Genomic DNA, 19,572 nt, shown 5'->3' with positions numbered 1-19,572 from the left:
GGAATTAAGTTGCTGAATACTTTTTATGTACTGATAAACACTTCTACTTGTCTAGTGAAGTTTTGTGATCCTGATGGTTTGTTGGTTTTTTTGTTTTCTTTTTTTACCTGGCTTTAGAAAATCCCTCTGATTTTTCTTTTTCTATTCTCTGTTTGCTGTCCATGCATCAGATGCTCCACCTCCAACATGGGAACAACTGGAAAATGGACTAGTTGCTGTGAGAACTGTGGTTCATGGCTTGGTTGATTATATCCAGAATCACAGCAAAAAAGGAACAGATCAACAACAGGTAAAAGCTAAATCACGTAGGAAATCCTGACCTTTGAATTTGATTTGCTGTATCCAATGTTTACTAATGTCGTCTGGAGAGATTTGGCTTGATGAGGAGCTAATTGAAATATCACTGCTGGGTCATACTTATCAAAAAAGAAACAAGGAAAAAACCTCAAAACAAACTGCTCCCCAAAACCTGTTGAAATAATTTTCACAGCTCACTGGGATGAAAAGAAAAGAGTCTGATTCAGCTGCAGGCTGAGGGAAATAAATAACAACCCTCCTGACTGGAGGGTGGGGAAGGGATGCCAGGGTGCAACTATTATCTGTAGGATTTTCTTGGGTTTACCTTCTGTGCCATATTTCAGCCAACTGGCTCTGTGTTAATGAAGTTATTCTTACACCTGTGCTTAATGGTCTGTCAAGTTTGAAGATTTAAGAATACTCTATGTAAAGGTGCAATCCAAGTTCCTGAACCAAATGTTTTTGTTTCAGAAATGAAATTATGTTGGCAAATATTATGCTTAAGCTTATCTCACTGTTATCTAATCACACATTCCTTTGGTCTCACTTGTTGGGTAGCTCAGTTGCTGTCAATGCTCGCTGCTGCTGAAAGGCAGAGCTACCTGTCTCAGTCCCACTCCTCCTCTTGGAGAGCTGCTCCAGGGAGCTCAACCAGTAGAAACATTACTCTGCCAAAAAAAAGGCAAAAATAAAGTGAATTATTTCTGCTATTTCACCATTCTACATTCAGTGGGATGGCTAATGAGCACTGTCACCAGCAAAAGGAAAAGCAGTAGGAATGCACAAGTGGGAGTCAGGGTGGGAAAAACACTGAGGACTTTTGTTCTTGTGAGCCCGTGGCCTAGACCTGGTATAGGCTGTGCCACTTGGAAGGGAACCTGGAGCCTTCCCAGTGGGAAAGGGACGTCTGCTGGGCAGTGGGCAGAGCTGTGCTGCCTGGCAGCATGGCCAGCACAAGGCTCTGCAGCTCAGGTACACCCTGCCTGCATCTTTTTTTCACCACAGTAGATGATAAAAAAATTAAAAATCAGTTTGCAAATGACTTCTTAGGGATTTACACCTTTTGGCTGAGCTTCTCAGAAAGCAAAAGTTGACTTCTACAGACCTTTCCCTCCATGGGAGCTCTTGAGTAGGGTATTTCTGTCTCTGATTTAATTCTGCTGCAGAAACTGTAGGAATTTAAAGGACTTTGAGACCCCCTCTTGGCCTTCTGTCAGCCTTTATTTAGAGGGACTGGCAGATGGGTGACCATGCAGACAGTAAGATTGCAGTAAGTTGTTGTTTCTTGGGGAACTTAACTAAGAAAAATGCAGAAGACAGCCCATCCCCTGCTGCTCTGTGTAGGAGTAAGATTGCACCCTCAACTATTGATGGAAACAATTATAGATAGTGAAGATATTTTTAGTGCAAAAGGGGGTAAAAGGAAAGGTGGTGAAATTTAACTCATGCAGATCAAAGGATACTCAAGTGCCATTTTGAGCCAACAGAAAGCAAAGAAGAAGCAACTAAATTGTATTTATTTTCAATCTACCACATAACTTGATAAATATTTGGTAATTTCTGATTATCATGGTAATTTTTTCATCCTAGATCAGTTTTGTCCGCTTAACTGTGTCCTGAAATGTGTAGCTGTGTTCCAGTTAGAGCCTCCAGTAAAGAATTTGAATTAAAATGTTGTAGAAACCTGATAGTGACTTAGTTGTCAAAACATCTACTCTTGAGTCTCTTGGTTCCCTGGAAGAACCAAACATCTGCTCCAGTCATTTATTTCCCATCAGGTGCTCCTGAAACATGTAAATTGAAGGAATTATCAACAGGCCTTGGCTAAGAGGATACCCTTAGCTCTTGGTTAAGTGCACATTGAAGTTGAGATGTCTCACCTGGTTTCTTTACCCTTGTCAGCCCCCTCAGCACAGCAAGTACAAGACATACATGTGCCGAGACATGAAGCAGAGAGGAGGATGTCCCCGGGGGGCCAGCTGCACCTTTGCACACTCCCAGGAGGAGCTGGAAAAGTAAGTGTACCTCTGCTAGTAGAAACCAGTCCAATCTTTGCTTCATCTTACCTGTAAGAGTTATTTATCCTATCTAGAAATGAGGAGAGGAGGTGCAACCTGGCTGATACAGTAGAAGAAATAATGTGAAAAACCTGTGACAGTCTGTCTTAGGTTTTGGGGCTGTTTGTACTTCCAAACAGGATATTTGGCTTTGTTCAGCAGTAATGTAGCTCCAGAAGTTTGATGTTACACAAGTGTTATTTGAGGGTTTTGAGGGTTGGCTGTTTTCCTTATTTTTAAAGTGTGACTAAACCTGCATCCACAGTGGTCATTATTTGGGGGTACTTCTCATCTTCCCTTCGTATTCAGGTGGGTTGCTGGCAGTTTTCCATATGTAGGGAATGTGTTACTGGCTCTCCAGAGAGCTAAAAATGAACTTTCCAAGATTTTTTTCCTGCAGCAGTTATTTGTGCAATCTGTCAGAAAGTTTCGTGCTATAACCTTCAGTTGGTTAAATCTGTTGATGTAGAGTTAAAAAATAATGGTGATATGAAGTCTGCAGCAAATAATCTACATCCGTTACAGATTCAAAGGGGGCCCTGAGTTATCCAAGGGCAAGGTGCTGTTGTTCTGCAGGTTGTTTTAATTTATTTTAAGTAATTAGTATGCAGTGTTTCATTTTTTTAATCTAACCTTGAAGCATTGATATGGCAGTTCACTGGCTCTGTAGCCAGCACGCAGTGCATAGGCAAAACATGAAGGGAAAAAGAGCAGAGCCTGTGCTGTTAGAATGACAAAGACTGTTATTCAAGTGAACAAAGAATAGGACTTTGTGTGCTGCAGAAACAGTTGGGGTGTTTTGCCTTTTGCCACTGTGTTATTAAAATGGAGGTTGGTAGTGCTGACTGGGGTGGTTCTGTTAACCTGTGCTGGGTGGTGGGTCAGTGTTACACCACAGAGCTGGTTGTGTGTATCAAGGACTAAACAGTTGGCAGGTGGGAGAGGCCTATTGTAGCCACAGACTGACTTGTATGCCTTGGTATTGATGTTGTCTGTCATGGGCTAAAGTGAATGTTTGCTCTCTTTCAGGTTCCAGTAGTTTCTGTAGGTGGTCGTGGAACTTGGAGTTCTAACTCTTTCTTGTGCTTTTATCTTTGCTTAAATCCTTTAAGTAGTTAATGTGTCAGTGCTCCTCCTTTTAAAAATGCTTAGTGTGAATAATAAGCCTTGTTGTTGCTGTGTGGTTCCTGTATCTCTACATATAGATTTAAGTTTGGAGGAAGGTTATGAGGAAGCGTGTGGTAATGCCTTAGATAGCAAATTATGATTTAGACTTGCTTAAACAGCAGCTTATTACCCTCTTGGTACAAAGGACAAAGACCCAGTGTGCATAGGCAAGTATTGAACTTTTAGATTAATTGTTTAGAAGGCTATAGTCTGTCCCTGCTCAGGTGACAGCCTGGTCTCTGTACTCCCTTTAATGCCTTCTGAATGATGCCCACTGTCAACACACTGTAGCTCAAATTCATAGTTTGAGTATGTGGGTAAAGATTAATCCACCCAGAAATTGGGAGAGTTAGGAAGGTGGCTGGAAGACACTCAATGAACTCTTACAGGTGAACAGCCCAAATGTGTATAGCAAGATTACACTTTGTCTGGCTCTCTATATTGTCACATCGAAACAAAACCAAAACAAGCCTGGCAATAAACCCCCTTTTTGCCTCTGTTGCATTGCCCTTAATGTTGCGTGTGTGGGCAAATACAAAGATTATCTAAAGATTGAGTAATGAGTGTCCTCTTTTTCTACAGTAATGTATGTACCTTCCTAGCCTGGGTTCCCATCTCACTCTGACTGTTAGATATGACAATAAAGTGTTGGCTTCAGTCCTGGTGAGGAAATGGTCTCTTGTTTGATGAGAACACCCAGGTCTGCAAATCCACCCTCGCACTTGGTTCTGGGATCTGAGCTGATGGCAGGGGTTTGGTGGAGGACCTTCAACTCTGGAATTTGCTCTCTGGTACTGCCAGCCTGCTGGTTTAGTTAAAATGCCTATGTTTTTCAGACTTTACTCAGAAGCAGTTAAATTTTTGGAATTGCAGTGGTTTTATCTCTTCAATTACTTTATCAAGTGATACACACAAATGGTGTAAACTGTATGTTGATATAGTAACATAAATCTTAAACTGTGCTTTAAAAGATACCACGTGGCAGTAAACACTTGGCTTATCATTGGACACATGGTGGAAAAGGATATCTTCATCTTTTGTCACTTTAATTTTCTGTTGTTAGTTTCTTCTCTGAATAAAAGAGATTTGAACATTCTGTGATTCTTACTCTGAAGCTTCTGTTACTGTATTTTATGTGATGTTTGGTTTTCTTCTGTACAGTTGAAATGTGTATGTTGACAGTAAGATTTTAAACTTGCTGTGTGAAGTTTAGCTGTGAATTCTTGATGTACTTCTCATTCAAAATCCATCCTTGTTCTGATTGAAACTGCTGTTAAAGAGCTCAACTATCAGGCAAGTTGTATTCTAAAAGATATTCTCCCAAGCCCCTTGGAAACTTGAATTAAAACTTGAAGCTTTCAACAGAGTCTGTGTTTGAAAACTCCTGAAAGTGCAGCTCCTTTTACTTTTTTCTGTTTCAATTTCTGATGTGCGGTTTCTCTTTCTGAAGATTCCGTAAAATGAACAAACGTCTGGTTCCCAGAAGACCCCTGAGTGCCTCCCTGGGCCAGCTGAACGAGGTGGGCCTGCCTTCAGGAGCTATCCTCTCAGAGGAGGGGGGAGTGGACTTGCCCAATAGGAAAACCTCTGCCCTGCCAAATGGAATTGTGTCAACAGGCAGCACGGTGACACAGCTCATCTCTCGAGGGACTGACTCGGGTTATGAAACCGCTCTGAAGCCCGGGAAGATGGACCATCTGAGTAGCAGTGCCCCTGGATCCCCTCCTGACTTGTACGGGTCTTCCTACCTCTTGTTCCAAATGTTGTGTGTACCTGTGGAGTAGAAACTAAGGAAACCCATTCTCTAGAAAATAAGTGAAATCAGGGTTGTGGTTGTTTTTGTGGTTTGGGTTTTGTTGTTGTTTTGGGGTTTTTTTTTTAGTGATTAAAGAGTAGAGTAGAAAACTATAGCTAAAATTTTAAACTTTAAACTGTTTACTTACACTTTAATTGGAGAAGGTGATATAAGCCTTCAGAAGGTGGGGTGTAGATGAAGAACAGTGTGTGAGAATGCAGTGTGCTGTACTAGGCCTTAATAAACAGAGCCATCTTTCTGCTTTTCAGGCTGGAATCTGTCCCCAAGAGCTCTATTTCTGCCTTACCAGTGAACCCTCATCCTGTGCCCTCCCGGGCCCCAGCAGATCTGCCCTCAGTGTCTGTCACCAAGCAGTTGCAGATGGTACCACGAGGGTCTCAGTTGTACAATGCTCAACAAGCAGATATGTTTTACCAAGACCCTAGAGGAGCTGCCCCACCATTTGAGCCAGCGCCCTACCAACAAGGTAAGGTTGGCACCAAGCTCTTTCATCGTCATGCTGATTTTAATCTTTCTTCCCACTCTGTTTTTTAAGCTCTTAAATTGAAGTTTTCTTGCCTATGACACGAAGTAAAGACACTAATGTGGTGATGGCATCATAAAAGGGAAATTGGCAGGATTTTATGTCTTGACTGAGGACTTCAACGCAAATTAAAACAGATACTTGTATCCATTCAGCGTAGCAAATCCTTCTGTATTCAGTTCTTCCCAACTGGGCTAGATCAAGGATCCAGTATGGTAAACCTTAATTCAGTCTGAATCAGGGAAAATGGAAATAAAGTGCATGTGATGGGTAGAGACAAATGAAATTAGAGAAGGGTCTTCACAAAAAAGAAAGCAGATTAAAAAAGGAACTAAGAGGAAAAACTCCTAAGTATAAAGAGACCAAGTGGAGAAAGGTAATATTGAGGGGGATTAAAAATAAAAGATATGGCTATATATAAAGACAGGGAATGATTCTTGGGCAGTGTAAGAACGCAGAGAGAAATGAGCTAAAGTGAAGTTAATACGAAAGGAAAGTAAGGAATGGAAGACCAAAAAAAATTGGAAGAAGAAAGGAAAGGGGAGAGCGAACCCATTTTTGAGAAAGTTGCAGAGCATTCTGAAGAAAAACAAACAGCGCTTCATCATTATGTGCCACTGAACATCTGAGTTGTCTACAAAATTTAATGTTATGCACATATTTATGCTTATTTTTAAATTATCCAGAGATCCCAGATAGAATATTAAAATGTTCAGGTAACCAGGAGGTGTGATCTTAGAAGTCTTTGGTTATTCACAATTCCGAAATTTTTTCTACTGTTCAAGAGGTAGACGAAATCTTTAGATAACTTTAAATTCTAATAATCTGAGTTCCTTTACACAAGTAGTGGCTCTGATATATTGGGACAAATTGAATTTTAGTTGCATGAATGAAGATGTACAGACTAATCTTCAGTTTACTTTTTAGGTTTTGTTTAGCTGAAAGCATTCACAGCAGTCTGGTGAATTATTTCTATGTGGTGTGCTGGCAGGACCACTGGCACCTGTGGTGGGCTCAGTCTCACCACCCCTTCTCCAGCTACTGTAACATTGATGCCTTTCTGGTATCTTATTTAGATAATTGAACTTTAAATAATTGGATTGACTTCTGCTGCTTCAGGGTTTCTGTGGTTAATTCTTGAATAGAAATACCAGTTAGACCATTTTTTTTTTTGACCATTTTTTACCATTCTCTTCATGATTCTTGCAGACCGGAGTACTTGGGGCGATTTGTGGCCAACGGTGCTAATGCCTTTCTCCTGTTTGTCCCGTTTGTCTCCTCCCCTCAGGAGTGTACTACCCCACGCAGTCCATGTCCCGCTTTGTCCGGCCGCCTCCCTCGGCCGCCGAGGCGGGCACCCCATACCTGGAGCCGTACGCGCCGTACCTGCCGGAGCGCGTGGTGAGCCCACAGTACCCGCAGCCGCAGCAGTACCCGCCACTGGCACAGCCCCTGTACCCCCCGCACTATGACAGCCGCCGTGTGTACCCCCCGGTGCCACCCTACCAGCGCGAGGACGTGGTGCGGGGCAGCCCCGTGCCCATCGACATCCCACCTGCCGCCGTCACCCCCTACGTGCCCGAGGCCAGAGACAGATACCAGCAAGCAGAGGCATATTGCCCGGTGGCTCCGCACCTCGGCCAGATCAGGCCTTCGTGCCATAGGGTTTGTGCTGCCATTTTGTACTTGTTCGTCCTTTCTCTCCTGCTGCTCCAAGTTAAATGTTATTGCGGTGAGGGCTTTGTGAGGAAATAGAGGTTTCCACTTGAAACCTGGAAGGCAATTTAGTTACTGGTCAACTCTGCAGTTGTAATGATGTTAATATGTAGAAGAGCAGCAGGTTGCTATTTAGTGCTAAGAGTAGAAAAGCATTGGTAAAAAGCATTGTAATTGTCTCATACAGCCCTGGTTTCTCCAGCAAAGATTTGGCTGGAGTTTAATCTGCACTCCTCTGCAGATTAAATGCAGTTTGTGGAAATGGTCATTTCTGCATTCTTGTACTACCCAGCTCTGTGCTTAAATAAGAAATATTAAACATACATTTCATGATAAAGGAATTGAAAATTCCACTCTGCCAGATTTTCTCTAAGATTGCACAGTTCTCCGAAGAAGACCCTTCAGTTAGCAAACATGTTCTGGGAAGGCAGCAGCTGGAGTCAAGTCCTGCAGAATTAGTTGGATTTACATCATCTGTAATTCAGATTAAAGGCCCTGAATCCTGTTGCTGAGTCCAGGAAGCATTTTTAACATAGCTTATAGACTTACCAGTTTTGAGTTTGACATGTTTGTGGGATGTTTAATGCAAAATGAATAACTAATGACGAGGTTATGATCTGTAGAGTTCTCCCCCTTTCCCCCACATGACTGAAATGGGGACTTGACATGCTGGAACATGTTCCAGTGGAAACTTTGCCAGGATGGGATGCATTCCTTGTCTTTGAGGCGTCTTGAACTAACACTGACCAGTGTAGGAACATTTATGTCCTCTATCAAACATGACAGGTAGCAGGAAGACTTTAACAAAGTGATCATTATTTGTTATTTTAATGATTCTGTCTGTCCTCTATATTTCCCTTTCTTGTAGGATAAGGCTGCCTTGTTTTGTTTGGATAAACAACACTTAGGAAATTACTAGTTTTGTGCAGTAATGCTTCAGGAGCTCCATAACATATTTCTGTCTTCATTTCAGCCTCATCCCAGCCTGGATGAACTTCACCGACGAAGGAAAGAGATCATGGCCCAGCTGGAGGAGAGGAAGGTGATTTCTCCACCTCCTTTTGCACCGTCGCCAACCTTGCCTCATCCTTTTCACTCAGAGGAGGTAAGCATATTTTGACAAAAACGTAATGTGCTGGCATGTTTAGAAAACACTTTGGAGTTTTTGTGTGCTGACAGGTGAAGGTAACAAGAAAATCAAAACAGTACATCACAAGTGTGTGAGTGGATTGTGGATTTTGTGCTCCAGGTGGGAAGCCCTTGCAGTGCAGTCTCCAGTATCTCAACTGGCTGTCGATTCTCTGATCTACCACTGATTCTAAGCTATCTGCTCTTGGTGCAACCAAGAAAATAAGTTTTGAGCTATTATTAATTGAAGTAGTCTTCACAGTTACAGGACTTTACTTCATTTGCTCCTGACATTCTTAGAATTAAGTAACAGTTTGATAGAGACTTATGTTTTTTAACCAAGGTCAAAATACCACTTTCATACTGGCCAAGTGAACAGTCACCACCGGGAGCGTGGCCAGGTGATCAGAATTTCATGCACTTCATGCCTGCCATGGCCCAATTCCAAATGGTGATGTATCTGATAAAAAAATAATCCTGGTGGTGTTTCTCAAGTTTACTGCTGTTGAAGTAAGGGGGGGGTGGCTGTGAAGCTGCTTCTTCCCTTCACTTACAGAACCAGGTTTTTGTTTTTGTACAGTACTTGGATGAAGACCTGAAGGTAGCTGGGAAATACAAAGGAAATGACTACAGCCAATACTCCCCCTGGTCCTGTGACACCATCGGCTCCTACATTGGAACCAAAGATGCAAAACCCAAAGATGTCGTGGCAGCGAGGAGTGTGGACATGGCGGTACATGGGGATTAGGGGAAAACAGAAGAAAAGTGGATACTTCTGTGGGTTGGGAAGGACTTTCATTTGCTTTTCTAGGGCTTGTATTAGAGCTCAAAAGTGCATTGCAGTCACAGAAAGCATTTGCAGGTGTGCAGAGTCCTTTGTTTTCAAAGTTATCAGCAGTCCTACCCTGGTGTGGCTGTTACCAAATTCTGCATCTAGATGCAGGATAACCACTCTGCTCTGAAGGCATGAATAACAAGGATATTTTGCCATGATTCTTTACACTTAACTGAAATCCCAAAATTACTCTGTCCTAGCAGCTTGTTAATTAAGCATGGCCATCTGTAGCTTCTTGTACTTCTTTCTGTCAGAGGGAGATGCTGGAATTTAACTTTGTTCTGTTAGTTACTGGTAAGATGTTTTTAGTTTTTACTTGCGGGACTCTCTGATTGATGGCCATGAGAGTACCCAAAACTTTCATGAAGCTGTTGAGAGAAGCACAATTATAACATAGTACTAGGCTGTTTTTTCTTGAGGGCAGTTTCTAGCTCTGTGTTGTGCTTATTCAGCCCTTCACTGAACCGTGGGTGTCAGGCTGTGATCTTGTTTTGTGATGCTCTATTTTTGCTGGGTCAGTGATGCAAAAGAAAGGGGCTGCTAGGGTGTCATTGTTGCGAGTCATGAATGGAGAAGAAAAGAAATAGGAGTGTGAAATACCACCACTATTTGGTTCATTCCTAACATTCAAGCAGCACTCAACACAAGAAATAGGCTTGGAAGCCCATGCAACTATGAAGACATTCAAGTCTTCCAGAGAAAGAACCATTTAGCCTGAGGGACTGTTTTACAGAGGTGCATCTGTTCTCCATCACCTCTCATCTGCAAAAGTGATTTATCATCATTTATATATTGTCACTGTCACAGTGACTTTTCTTTGGCTGATAAGGGAGGGGGGAAAGATTTCTATCCAGAATTTATTCTGTGGACAGGTGCTCACCTGTTGCAAACTCTTAACCAAATAATAGGATTTTTTGGCCCAGCTTCTCAAATAAGCTCCCCTTTTCCCCTCTGCCCTGTTGGAATTAATGTATCTGATTTCTGTCCAGTGAATTGCTTTCCTGTAAAATCTCGACGATGCTGTGTGAAATGGGAGCAAAAAGGAGGCTTTTTCACAGAAAAAGGCATTTCGTCTGCAGCTTTGGCCTTTTTACCTGTACTCTTGCTCCCAGTCCTGCACAGAGTGGTTGCCTGGAGTTACAACACTGTCACATTTGACCTGGGGAAGGACTGAGATTACTTGGAATCGGATTATTGCGTCCAAGTGGCACTATTCAGGAATCAACAAACAGCTCTTGGCTTTCATCCCTGCTGCTAGACAACTGTGCAAACAAACTGTAGCTCAATTAAGAAAAGTAGTAGGGTTCTGAAGAAGCAGCCTCCTTTTTCACGTCTAAACAAAGCCTTCTGCCCCAGAGCTAATTTTCAAATAGGCAAATAGGATCTCCACTGCTCTTCAGTTTTTGTCTCCTCACAGGAAAAAATGCTCAGGAAACCTTTACTGAATTAATTCTTCAGTGAATTAATTCTGCCTTTTTTATTGTTCACAAGAGATTGCTTTTTTCATGGATGGGAATAGCCTCATCTGAGAGTGCATAATGATGAATATTATGCCGATGGCATTGCAACTTTACTCAGTAAATAGAAATAAATTAAAATTGGTGCTAGCATCCTATAGCATCAAGATTGGAATTCTGGGGAAAAAAATACATTGTAAAGTACTGCTGCCTCATGCCTCTTCTAGTTTCCAGGTGTTACATTTCTTGACTCTCTTAACTTCCAACTGAGTTTTTACTGCTGTTTTCACCTGCCTCAGGAGAGAGAGAGAGAGAGAGAGCGAGCATTTTATCTCTTCATATGCTGACCCCTTATGGTGTTTAAACATGAAGCTTAGTTAGAAACCTACCACCTAAGGAGTCTTTCTGCTGTGCCTTTTGCAACCAGACTTGTCTCTCTCGCATTGGCCTTTTTAGCCACCAGTGCGCTTGTAGCAAATGTGGGTAGAGCCCTTCCCAAATCTTCGTTTGCAAAGCCCAGCCATGATGAGTTAGAAACCAGGATGTTCCAAGCAGTATTGGTCCTTAATGAAAAATGTGCCTGAAAAGATGTATTAGACACGTCCAAGTAAGTGCTGTACTGAAAAATTCCCATTTTGAGTCATTTGCAGGCTGTTAGTGATACAGTTCTTAACAGTGGGCTTCAGAGAAATTTCTTTTGAACTCTAGAAGGAACATATATTCCTCAGAGAGGCCCACTGATGTCATCTTTGACTTTATTTAAGGAGGAGGTCTTTTCCCCCCATCTGTTCCCATTAAACTTTCTCTATCTTCGTTTTCATTTGCTGCTGCTCTCTGCTGCTGGATTTATTCACAATTCATTATGCAACCACTTCCCAGGGGTGTAGTAAATGGTCATGTTAAGTCAGACCCTTAAAAAGACATCCCTCTAACAGCGGAGTTAGAAACTAAAGGGCAGGAAGACTGGCTGAAAGCTCAAGTGACTAGAGAATACAAGAGTTACTTTCCTGCTGCCAGCATGTGGTTCTGTTAATCCCCGAATGGGTCCTGGAGTGCCTTTTCCATGTCTCGTGCAGAACGTGGACAGCAAAGCCATGCGTGAGCAGCGGCTGGACCTGCAGCGCCGGGCGGCCGAGGCTGGTGACGACGATCTCATTCCCTTTGGAGACCGACCGACTGTGTCGCGCTTTGGGGCCATCTCCCGCACTTCCAAAGCCATGTACCAGAACTCCGGGCCCATGCAGGCCATGGCGGTTCAGGGAGCTGCCACCAAGTCCATCATTTCAGGTACGGCCTGTGCTCTTGCATTTTGCTGGCTGTTGCTGTTTTCCGTAGTGCAACAGTTGAAGGCAAGCCCTCTAAACTTGTCTCTTGCCTTAGAAGTATAGCTGAGGTGTGTGTCATGCCACTAAAAATAACTCCAGGGAGGGTTACACTGAGAAGCCTGAAGAAAAAGGCTACCACTGCTTTCTGAGGTCACTTGGTCCGTTCAGCCTGGAGAAGAAAAGGCTGACGGAGACCTCATTGCAGTCAACAGGTTAATCACAGGGGGAAGCCAAAGGGCAGGCACTGATTCTTCTCTGTGGTGACCAGTGACAGGAAAGGCTGGAGCTGTGTCAGGAGGGGGCTCAGGTTGGGTTTGAGGAAGAGGTTCTTCCCCTAGAGGGTGGTCAGGTACTGACCAGCCTCCCCAGGGCAGTGGGCACAGCACCAAGGCTGCCAGAGCTCCAGGAGCATTTGGACAATGCTCTCAGGGATGGAGGGGATTGTTGGAGTGTCTGTGCAGGGCCAGGAGTTGGATCCTTGGGGGTATCCCTTCCAACTAAGGTTATTCAGTGATTCTGTGACAGGTTTGTGCACATGCAGTGTATGTCTTAGTGATTTGTTGTTGCTGTTTGGACAAAGTTACTTTGTTCTGCTGGTCCATCTGAGGTGAGGCTTATTTTAAATCTGTTGCGGTAGAATCCAGAAGCTTAGGGCTTTCCTAAATACATGATGGAAAACCATCATGATGAAGTACTGTACTGCTGCTCTCCTGCTTTATGAGTAGCAGCTCCTGGAAGCTTAATGCAGCCATTGCCTTGTGTACTGTTAGGCAAAGAAAAAAAGTAAGAATAGTTCATTTTTAACACACCTATTTTCTAATAGTATGTATAGTGTTGCTGTCTGTCAGACTCTCAAAGATGGTCTCTTTCTTGAGGTGCACTAAATAACCTTAAGAAATATTCTCTCAAACTTCCTTCTAGATTTTTCAGGTAGTAACTTTCTAGACTTTATTACAGGTAGAACTCTGACTTCCCTGAAAACTTAATCTTCAAACTGTATTTCAGTAGGTACGTCAGAATTATCAGTCAACTCTTGAGTCTTTTAGGAACTGAAATAGTAAAAATAACTGCTCTCATAGTGGCTGTAAGTTTGGTTTTGTGTCCCCACCTCCCTGAAGTCCTTCAGTTTCATACTCTGGAGGGCTGTCACAGTGTTTTGGGCGCATGAGACCAGTCCCGTGGAGTATTTCTGTGTTCATTTAATCAGAAGAAATGTTAGACTTCTCACTCTTAGAGGATTGGCCTTTCTTGTTGTTCTGTCTGTCCACTTCTATGTTGGCTGAACTACTGGAAGGATAGTTTTGCAGTAATGCAACCTGGTTTTCTTTCTGTTCACTGGCAGACTACAGTCCTTATGGAACTCACGGTGGCTGGGGAGGCTCTCCATATTCTCCTCATCAAAATATACCTTCTCAGGGACGTTTCAATGACAGGTAGGATCGCTCTACTTTTTTCTTTACCTTTTTCTAAATTTTCTTTATTTTTTTCTGCACCAGCTGAGTAAAGCTTTTTTTTTTCTTTTTTTAGAAATCTCCTCCTTTTTTTTCTTTTCTAGAAATTTCCTTATTTTTTTCTTTTCTGATCCCAAAGGGAGAGGCTGTCCATGTCGGATGTGGCTGGTCACGGGAAGCAGTTGCCCTCAGCTGAGCGAGAGCAGCAGCTGCGCATGGAGCTGCAGCAGGTGGACCATCAGATCAGCCAGCAGACGCAACTGCGGGGACTGGAGGTTGGTACCAGCCCTTGAACAACGGTGAGGGGTGCTGTGGAGAGAGATGAAGCTGGTAAAGCTGCTTTTCACAGGCTGATCTTTCTCTGACTGTCACGATACTCAGTAAAAACACTTAATTCCGTGATGCCAGGCATCAGGACTATGGTACAGGTGTCAGCCTCTGCTTGGCAGCAGAACCTTCATGTCCAAATCAACACCATGCTTGACTGTGCACTCTGCTCAGTCGTGTTTACTGTCATTCTCTCACTCCCTCTCTGTTCATCTCTCTACTCTGAAGCAAAGTCATGGTGTAGATGCCTATTCCTCCTGGCTTTACTGCCATGGGAAATGTCTGATTTTTTTGTACAGAAGGCCATGACCTTCCTCTGTTTCATGTTTGGCTTTGTGTTTGTACCTGTTTCTTCCTAAATAGCACAAGCCACAAGAGTCAAGAAAGTAAATATGAAATACATTTAGTTGAAAAATTAAAGCTTAAAAGTCTATGTCTCCTCACTTTCATTTTTAAAAGAATTAATGAGCTGAAGTCTTTCTGTTTTGTGAGACACAGAAGGAGAAGTGTCAGGGCATAATGAAAGAATTGTTTTAGCAAAGTTTAAGTTACTGTTTTCCTCCTAGGAAAAATCAGTAAATATTTATCAGAAAACTGTTCTAGGTACTTCAGCAACTATTCATGTTAATGTTTTCACTGAAGGAATTGCTGTAAGTAGTGGATAGCAGCTTCTACTGAAGCAATGGTTACCTAAGGACACGTGTTAGAGAAGGGTTACTGCAGATTAGGTGTCAGAGCTCACAATTAAATCACAGGAGCAGTTGCAGTAATATGCAGTACTTAGTTACTGGAAACATAACTTGTGTTCTTGTGCTCTTGTTTGGAAACGAGAGAAGAAAATATTTTAAATCTTCCATGTTTGCCTTTGCCATAATAGAAGAGTATTGGAAAGTTGCAAAACCCATGAGTGGCCTTCCTCTCCTGCTCATCATTGTTGGGATTGTCTCAGTGTTAAATCCTACAGAGTTGAGTGTTGAGCCTTGATTTTACTATTAATTTGAAGTTGGCAGAACTACTCAGTTATTTTGAGTAACAACAGCTCTCAGTTTATCTCTTGCGTTCAAAGCTACAAGTAGGTATTAGAAATCCAGGAGGCTTCATTGATTTACCTCTACAAGGTTGCAACAATCACTTAATTCACTCAGAGCACGAAGAACTAGATCATTCTGCTTTCTTCCCAAATGAATGAGCATTTCTACTTGAAGACCAGCCACACGTTGGGTTGTGTGCACTACTAGATGTTGTGTTTAAATGCAGAGCACACAATTGCAGAACTGGTTCCCAAGTTATTAGCAGATTTTTGGAGTGGCTGACATGGCTACTGCTTTGAGTAACTTGCGATCTGTGAATGGCTGCAGCCACTTGCTTCTCTCTGTTCCTCTGTCTGCTAATATGGGACAGTAGAGAGCTGCATATGGACATCTACATGTCTCAGGATGTTTTATATGATGTGGTCATAATTCTGGCTCTCCTATAGAACTTGATAAATTCTGCTGTAAAATAAAGCACTAGATTGGCTTACCTGCTGTTACATGTTGTCCAGCAATAGCTCACAAAAGAGTAGTGGTTTTGTTCAGGGTCTTAATCTTAGTTTTGAGAAGGGAGTGGTATGTGAGGAAAGCACATGCAAATTTATGGCAGTAAAAGGTATTTAACCCTGCTTGTTTAAAGGTCTTTGTGAATAGACCTGTTGAAACTTGCCTTGGAAGTGGTTTCAGCTGGGACATTGTGAGGTGTGGAGAGAGAAGTTGGTTTTGCAAATGAGCAATACTGTGGCGTTATGGCCTTAGAGCTCCCCCATGCCCGGTGTCTGTGCTCAGTTGTGTGTGTGCTTGGCTTTATGCATTTAGGCTGTTAGTAACAGGCTGCTGTTGCAGAGGGAGGCGACTACCCTGGCAGGCCAACCACAGCCCCCACCCCCGCCTCCCAAGTGGCCTGGGATGATCTCAAGTGAACAGCTGAGCTTGGAGCTACACCAGGTGGAAAGGGAAATTGGGAAGAGAACCCGTGAGCTGAGCATGGTGAGTGCTGGGGGGGTGGGAGTCAGAGAGGTGAAGAGCCCTGTAACCCTGGCAGAAAGGCTGGATGCCCACAGCTGGAGTCATCCATCTCCCTCTTCACCTCTTTATTCTTCAAAACCTCCTCAGAAGTTTCTCCAGTCTTCTTCATGAAGAATTTTAATTCTAGCCACTTGAAAATGCTGTTATTTTGTTGCCATTTGAAATAAGTGTGGCGCTGAAATTTGTTGGAAACTAAACAGTCTCCAAGGTCAGTGTGCCATGAGTCCCATAATCTACCTTAACATAGGAAACATCATCTGCAAGTACAGGCTAGTGTTCAGAAGTCTGTGTGCTGTTACAGTCTGTGGCCTTCGCTTGTTGTTACAAGGATCATCCCTTCCTTTTGGGAAATACTGTGTCCCGAGAGGATGAGCAAATCTTAGTCTGTTTTTGTCTCATGGCTTTTGTGGGTTACACTGCGTGACTCCAACTGACAGGCCTTCATCATCAGCCCTAAGGGATGAAGTCTCCAATTCTTCTAACGCACCGTTAAAGAATTTTTCATCTGTCTTTTCTTTAAAGGAGAGCCAGTCTTCACTGGATATGAAAAACAAACTGGGCACCGCTAAACAGACAGAAAATGGACAATTAGAGCCACAAAGCAAGGTTCCAGCTGAGGACCTCGCACTGACATTCAGGTAATATGGGCCTTCAACCTGTCTTTGTAACAGGAGAATAATTTCATCCAGGGTCACTCTCCTGTGTGAATAATTCCCCCTGCCTCACATCAGCTCTGATGGGGAAGCATCTACTAGGAAAAGAGGATACAAATCAAGTTTTTATAGTGCAAGCATGAATTAAGGACTGCTTTAGTTGATGAGTAGGTGAGTGGAATGAGACTTAGGTAAATTAATATAACAGAAGACTTGCAAAGTCTGTCAGACCAGGAGTCCATCTCGACAGTATTGGATGATTAATAGGGAGGAGCAGGAGATAAACAACAACCATAAAAGAAATCTCTACCTGCTATATTAGTTTCAAAGAAAATAGCTGTCCCAAATGTGAAAGGAAAGTTATTCCACCCTGCTAAGGTTTGTCATGTGGATTTGTCCAGGAAGGTACGTGACTTTGAAACTAAGTTCTGTTTAATTTGTAGGCAGTTATCTTTTTGTGTGGAGATGCTGGGATTGATTTCAGTTCACATTTAATAGACAGTTGGAATAAGATGTTGGCTCGGAATGCTGGAAATGTCCACAGCAAGTATTTTGAGATGGCCACAAGCATCTGTGTATATTCAAACTAATATTGAACAGAGAAGCTCAGATGTCATTACGTTTACATAACTTGATGTGAGCAGTTTGGAATCTGGATATTTATTCAGAAAATGTGTCCCTCAGTTGCTGATGAAGTTTGCACTTTCTTCTTATAACCCATTCTTGAGTTCTGCACTGCACCATTAGATTGAAGCCTCCAGAGCAGGAACTAGTTTTTTCATATGGAACTCTGAAAGTAATGAAATCAGAACAACCACTTATGGTTTTTACATTTAAAAAAACCCCAAACATAAGATAAACTATCCAGGTGAGTTAAATATTCTGGAATATGTTCATTGAAGTAATTTTACTTGAAATAAATGAAAAATCTCAGTAATTACTTCTTTTCACCCACTTCCCCTTTCTGCTCAACCTTCCCCCAGCAGTGATGTTCCAAATGGATCGGCTTTGACACAAGAGAACATTGGCCTCCTGTCAAACAAGGCAGCGTCTCTGAGCTTGTCAGAGGAGCCTGAGGGAGGAGGGGACAGCCACGACTCCCAGCGAGCCGGAGTCACACCCACATCTGCTCCATGAAGCCAGGCCAGCACACCCCGAGCTCCTCCTGCCAGGGTGGCAGCACCTTCCATCACGTTTTTTTTCCAGGGGTAATTGGAGAAAGCCAGGAGCAGCAGCAGTAGCAGAGCAGCAGGTCCAGAGGCAATGTGCACAAACACAACTACTAGAAACAAATCCTGCACATAGTTCACATTAACGCATTTTTTAATTAAAAAAATGAAAATTAGCAGTATCTGCAAGCAATTCAAATTAAATTTGTTTTTGTTCTGTGAATGAACTTTATTTTAATAACTTTGGACGCCTTGAATCCCAGGGCTTAAAAAAAAAGATATTATATATATACTCTGTTTGATTAATTGTATGATCTTAATGAAGTAGATTTTTTCTTTTATTTTGGTATTATTACATACCCAGTGCATAATTCCTTATCACCTTAATTTCTCAATGACTAAAACAATCTGGCCGCTTCCTTGTGTGGTTTAAGAGTAAACAAGGAATGAGGGTTGGAGAGTAGCTGTGAAATTGCAGTGTCAAAAGATGTGCAGCAAACTTCATTCTTCCCATTGTGGCCAGGAGCTGAACCCCAGCTTCTTACTTAAATTGTTGAATTTAAACTACAAGTGACAGAATCCTTGCAATTCAGCAGGTGTTGTGGTTTGGTTTTTTAAAGGTGGCATTGTTTAAGGTCTGTATGTTAGAAATTGGCACCTGAGAGTCAGCCTGCAGCTTGTCTGTCAGTGCTGCAGTGAATCCTTCCTGGATTCTCCTTTCCTAAGGAAAATATTGCATCAAAATGGCCGCTGGAGGTGCAGCACAAATCCTGCCAGAAGTACTGGGAAGCAAATTTGCTTGATAGATCCAATGCTTCTCCAAGTAGATGCTTTGTAAGTATAAGTTGGAGAAGCCATCAATCTTTTTTAAAAAGTAAAGAAATGAAAGATTTTATTCTTGCTGCACGTTTTTTGACTCCTTTGACATACACTAGGGTGAGACCCTGGATACAAAGAACCCTGGAGAACGATTTTAAAGTGCTGCTCCCTCTGCACCTTCTTGGCCTGTGTTCTCTTTTTTTTTTTCTGGGTTAGACTACTAAATGGGAAAGCACTGGTTATGTAATAAATTACTGCATTGCTTTGGTTGGGTAAAGCAAGAGTTATTGAATTTTCTTGGGTTTTAGTTGTTTTTCCTTAACCTTAACTCCTGCTGAGGTCGTAGCAACCTTGGGCTAAGCTTTGCATTCATCATACTGTTAAATAAAACAAAAGGGGGGGTGGGAGGGGATACAGTCCCACTATTGCCTACCAGTAGGAGAGTCCAAACAGAAGACTCTTTTGAGTAGCAATTATTTAATTTGCCCAGTTAAGGCACCGCGTTTATATACTATTTCACATTGAATTTGATTATGCCCTACAGACCTGGCTGGTCAAGGATTTGATACACATATTGGCTTGGGATTCGAGCTTTCTTTTTTATTTAAATAAAAATTTATATATAAATATATATATATACATATATACATAGTTATATCTGTATATATATTGGGTATGTTTTAAGAATTTTTTCGCATGAGCGCAGCTGTTGTGATCAAATGTCTGGGAGGTAGAAGCACTGAATGAAAATAAAGGCATTTTTCAGCTCACA

General features: G+C 42.3%; 1 protein-coding gene across 11 annotated transcripts in view; it reads left to right on the top strand.

The window, feature by feature from the left end:
* LOC108508252 (roquin-1) overlaps positions 1-19,572 on the top strand; it is a 55,782-nt gene extending 36,210 nt beyond the window's left edge. For 3 of the 11 annotated variants that reach the window (XM_017836897.1, XM_017836894.1, XM_017836895.1), the window contains exons 8-20: positions 171-289; positions 2,200-2,312; positions 4,972-5,253; positions 5,586-5,803; positions 7,149-7,525; positions 8,550-8,681; positions 9,267-9,437; positions 12,073-12,283; positions 13,664-13,754; positions 13,912-14,047; positions 15,950-16,120; positions 16,682-16,797; positions 17,796-19,572. In XM_017836897.1, the coding sequence (XP_017692386.1) occupies positions 171-289; positions 2,200-2,312; positions 4,972-5,253; positions 5,586-5,803; positions 7,149-7,525; positions 8,550-8,681; positions 9,267-9,437; positions 12,073-12,283; positions 13,664-13,754; positions 13,912-14,047; positions 15,950-16,120; positions 16,682-16,797; positions 17,796-17,949 (2,291 nt within the window). In that variant the 3' untranslated portion in view covers positions 17,950-19,572. The remainder of the gene's footprint in view (positions 1-170; positions 290-2,199; positions 2,313-4,971; positions 5,254-5,585; positions 5,804-7,148; positions 7,526-8,549; positions 8,682-9,266; positions 9,438-12,072; positions 12,284-13,663; positions 13,755-13,911; positions 14,048-15,949; positions 16,121-16,681; positions 16,798-17,795) is intronic. The other 8 variants (XM_017836903.1, XM_017836902.1, XM_017836899.1 and 5 more) reach the window with 8 other exon arrangements.

The sequence above is a fragment of the Lepidothrix coronata genome, unplaced genomic scaffold (assembly GCF_001604755.1).
Source record: "Lepidothrix coronata isolate B3197 unplaced genomic scaffold, Lepidothrix_coronata-1.0 Scaffold288, whole genome shotgun sequence".
In the NCBI taxonomy this organism is placed as follows: Eukaryota; Metazoa; Chordata; class Aves; order Passeriformes; family Pipridae; genus Lepidothrix; species Lepidothrix coronata.
The sequence above is the reverse complement of the archived record's forward strand: the minus strand, read 5'-3'. Positions and strand labels throughout refer to the sequence as shown.